This window comes from Pundamilia nyererei, unplaced genomic scaffold (assembly GCF_000239375.1).
Source record: "Pundamilia nyererei isolate P.nyererei 1_Seehausen unplaced genomic scaffold, PunNye1.0 scaffold00035, whole genome shotgun sequence".
NCBI classification, from domain to species: Eukaryota; Metazoa; Chordata; class Actinopteri; order Cichliformes; family Cichlidae; genus Pundamilia; species Pundamilia nyererei.
In genome coordinates this window covers 346,717-351,338 of record NW_005187436.1, presented here as the reverse complement: position 1 = coordinate 351,338, position 4,622 = coordinate 346,717, and the positions used below count along the sequence as shown (strand labels likewise).

Genomic DNA, 4,622 nt, shown 5'->3' with positions numbered 1-4,622 from the left:
CACACACACACACACACACACACACACACACACACACACACACACACACACACACACACACACACACACAGAGAGAAAGAGAGAAGGGGGAATATCACATCTATCACCACTATTTGAACAGAAGACTGCATGCATGTGTGTATATACTGATCTGTTTGCTGCAGATCGGGGAGGTGGGTGGGTGGGAGTTGAATGATGGCTTTGAGAAGTGTGTGGGTTGGGGGTGTCTGCAATTTCATGCTGGTAGAAAAACAAGCATTTCAAGCCACCTCATTGTAAAAAAGACTGTTAGGAAGGCGTTTATGTGCCTCTTGTGTGTATGTATGTCTACGTTTTGCGTATGAAGCATGTTGTAAGGCCTCATAAAAATGTGTAAAAAAAACGCCTCTGTGTCTGTTACTAGTTGGTAAGGAGCAGTTCCCATGATCTACCGGATCACTTCAACAATTGGCAATAGTGTCGGCTTCATTACCATAGCAACGAGCAAGACGAGATTAGATGAAGAGAGCCGCATATGAAAACACTGCTTTTAATGCAGAATAGTGCATTAGGGCACCCCATACAATGTCAGTAAAAGCTAATAAAACAACAGTCTTATTACATTTAAGAATCACAGTCCTAGGGGACATTTGGAAGCTATAAGGAAGCTCTGATTTTGATGCAATGCAAAGACTGTGCAATAAACCTGCATGTGTGTATAAGAGAAGGCGAAAGGAGGGAGACAGAGAGCACTGAAGAGTGTTGGTTTTCCGTCTGCTACAGTTCAGACTGAGAGCACTGCGGATGGTGATGCTGCAGTATTCATACCCCACATTCAACCTCAACTCACCTCAGCTTCTTCCTTACATACTGTAGTCGGAAGGATGTATATGTACAGCAGAGAGCGAGAGTGAGTCATTCTGGGCGAACCAATACCTCAAAACAAACACTGCCGCAAGTTCCCAGTTTAACTGTACCGTCTTCCACGTAGTTTGAGCTCTTATCAGCACAGCTTCTCTGAATGGATTTTTACCAATACAGCTGCTTGTCATTCTGTCAGCACTGTCAGTGTAAAAGGACTCAGGTTGTTTGTATTTGCTGTTCTTTCTTACCAGCTGAAGAATAAAAACGTGCAATTCGCAGACATACATCAGTATTAAAAAGAAGGCAGAAGCGGTGTTAGAGGGAGTGTATTATCAGACATAGAGATGTAGGAAAGTCACAGAGGGATTCACACCTTCTTTCTCATCTGCTGTCCTCTGCTTTTCCCTGCTTTTCTCTCCTCTGCCCCAAAACCCACTCCAGAGCATTTGTCAGCTTCCCGTGTGTGTAAATCTGCATATCCTTCCTATCTCTCACTGTATGTACTCTATAATGGAGTGGGATCATCGGTGCCAAGTGGAGGATGCAACTGCAATTGCTTTGACTGTTTCTTCAGTCTCTATCTTATACTCGCTCTTCTTCTCAGACAGAAATGCTCCACTTTGATTTGTAGCAGAAATGAAGATGGGGAATTTCAAAGAGAATTCTCTTCTTCTGCTGACGCATGCCGTCCCACTCCGGAATTGCCTCGGTGCTCACTTGTTCTCTCCCTCCTTCTTTCCCTATCTCTTTTTCTGTCTTACGCTCTCTTACCTTACCGCAAACTCTCTTTTCTCATTTTAGTCTGCCTGTCACTCTTATCTGTAAGCTCCCTCCCCCCCTCCCCTCATAGGCGATGCCATTTTCTCATCCTCCATCCATCCTTGCTGCTCTCTCTCCCCAGCGTCCCATGGCAAATCTGCCGTGTTAGTGTTGTTTGTCTGGCTGTTTTGATGTCTGCTCCTGGTCACGGTTGGTGGAGGAATAAGCACCTCTAAACCTGTGTCAGTCCCTGAGACACAGCAGTTTATTTATAACGCTTCCTTTGTACGCCATCTGTCAGTCAAGCCAATCCTCTGTCTCTTCACTCCCAACTCTACAGAGACTGACAGACAGACAGGCAGCCTGCTATAGGAGCTATTATAACACACACAATCTCATTAGTGCAAGAGAGAAGAATATGGCTGACGGATTAACTGAAGCTCTCATTCCTCAAAGAAACTTTCAAGTGTCGTATCAATTACGCATGGGTAATAGGTGTCAATGGCAAGCTGGCTCTGACAATACATAGCAATTAAGTGGATTTGTTTCAGTACTTTTTATGTTCATGGCTGCTTTGGCTGAGGAGAAGGACAACATCCCTGTATTGTTTCACAGAGGACTGTTAACTAGGGACTGAAAATTCCCATCGTTGTCCTACTGTCTTTCCACCAGCTTCCCCTCCAACATTTACTTCTTATTCTTCATAAAACTTCAACACCTTATCGCTCTTCATTCTGTTTGTCGTGCTATAGCTCTCTTACCTGCAAAGCTGACATTAAGGATGTAATCCCTGTAGAGTCTGCGCCCATCCAAGGCCTTCATGCTGTCACACAGCTTGGTGGTGTTAAAGCACAAGCTACGTTGCATGTTATGTAGGGCGTAAGCCATTGCATACACGGCATTCACCACAAACATGATCTTGGACTCGGGTTCAAAGTTATTCTTGTCTATCGACAAGTCCTTGTCACATGGTGGGGGAGGCGTCTCTCCCAAGCCCACTCCGCCTCCTCCCCCAAAAGAGCACTGAAACCGCTGCTCCCAGAACTCCTTGAACCAGGGATTCCGATGATTTTTGACAGGGTTCAGACTAAGGAAGTAGCGGTTGAATTCTGGTATGGGATTGGCTGCCAATTCAAGCGTGATGGCTCCTTCAGCTGTGACCTCATTTCCCTTGACAATGCTTTCCTGCGCACCCCAGCCGTCGCTGGCCACCCATATGAAGGAGGTGTTGAGCCTGGCAGCAGCTGCCAGCAGCTCTCTGGCATCGTCACTTCGCAGGAAAAGAACAGCCACACGGGCGTTTGGCTTCTGGAGGAGCTGACGGATCACAGCTTCATAGGACTTCTTCGCGTTAGACCGTCCCACCTGGACAAAGAAGAGACATGCTGCAATTTAATGACAGACATACTGTACATGCTCCTCCTGCTTATGTTCCCTATTCGTAATTATTTATCACATAAATCATAGGCGGAAATGTGACAAAAAAAGATATGTCTCACAGTCTCATACCAACATGCATTTCTGTAGCAAATTAGATGAAAAATGTGACTGTGAAAGCACCCAGAATGAGTTCTTGGAGATAAGCTTTCATTTTCTGGTTCACGACTGATAACAACAGTGTGATATTAAACCCTATTTGGTGTAGGACGAGATAAGACGTAAAGACAAACTTTTATAAGCGGACAAATTTAGCACTTTGCTTATTGTTGCTGGTGCAGCCGTAGGCCATAAATCAGGGTGACATTCCACATGGAAGTTTTGGCTTTGTTTGTTTTGTTTAGCTTTTCTTTCTGTTTGCTTCTTATAGCCATGTGGATTTGACAACAGAAATGTGCAAATGAATTATTTTTCCTACCTTCTCTGAAGTGGCAATACAGATGTTTCTCATGCGTGCCTCTTGTTCAAAAGCCTCGATACCAGTTTCCCCGTAATCACCCTCGGATGCGACGGTGGACACATAGGTCCAGTTGAAAAACCGCAGGATCTCAGCCATGGCTTTGGCCTGGTAGAAATCAGGGGGCACAGTGCGGGCAAAGTAATCGTACCGCGTCTTGTCGCTGAGTTTGGCACTTGTTGAAGCGTAGCTTATCTGAGGGATCTGGAAGAGCCTGAGAAGATTGGCAACCTGAGGGAACACATAAATCAGGTGGAATAATTCTGAGCCTGCTGTTGTAAAATTAAGCTATCGCAACTGCTTTAAAATTAGAGTCTTGACATTGATTGATTGATATCTTTTTTTTTACTGGATTTTCATAGCCCATGCTCCTATGACATGATGAAATATATTTTAATATTTTAACTTTAATATTTTGCTGCAGATAACACCGTAAAGTTATTGAGAAGAGCCAGGGATAAAGGAGCAAAAGGAGATTTCCCATAATTTTTTGTAAATTATATTTTTAATGTTATGTATCCAGAGCTGAATTAGAATTGACTGATTATACTCTTATGGATCAGTGTGAATACAATCTAATAAGTCTGAATTTTATTAAAATATTCTCTATGAACTTGATGATTTTTTTAGGTGATAGTATAAAAAGTATTTTCTTTAGGAATGATTTGACACTTAGACTGAATGTAGTCAATGTCTGAAAGGTAGAGTAAAAAAATTAAGGGCCAAAACATGTCAAACTTAACATTTATAGTAACTTTTATTAGTTTCTGTCATGAATATATGTATATATATTAGGGGTGCAACGATACACAAAATTCACGGTTCGGTTCGGTTCGATACTTTGTTGTCACGGTTCGATATTTTTCTGATACAAAAAAAATGTTCATGCCTTTTTAATTTGTCGTTTATTAAATTTTCACGGCACATTCCGCATGACATCTCTGTGCGTTCATCATTTGTTTGAAGCCAGCTCACCTCCTGCAACTACTTTTCCGAGGATACGTGCTTCTTTTGTGGTTCGGACTCCTTCTGACATTTCTTTGGAGGTGGAGGAACATTACAGTAATTGCTTAAAGGAGCTTCTTCGACATCTTTAAGAGTTCTAAACAAATGTCTGTCCTCCTCC

At 42.9% G+C, this 4,622-nt stretch overlaps 1 protein-coding gene across 2 annotated transcripts in view; it reads right to left on the bottom strand.

Annotated features, from left to right (window-relative positions):
• The window catches only part of grm3 (glutamate receptor, metabotropic 3), a 41,285-nt gene that overhangs the window by 12,351 nt on the left and 24,312 nt on the right, over positions 1-4,622 (bottom strand). For both annotated transcript variants that reach the window (XM_005729865.1, XM_005729866.1), the window contains exons 5-6: positions 3,458-3,727; positions 2,364-2,967 (exon numbers count right to left, since the gene is read on the bottom strand). In XM_005729865.1, coding sequence (XP_005729922.1) covers positions 2,364-2,967; positions 3,458-3,727 — 874 coding nt within the window. The remainder of the gene's footprint in view (positions 1-2,363; positions 2,968-3,457; positions 3,728-4,622) is intronic.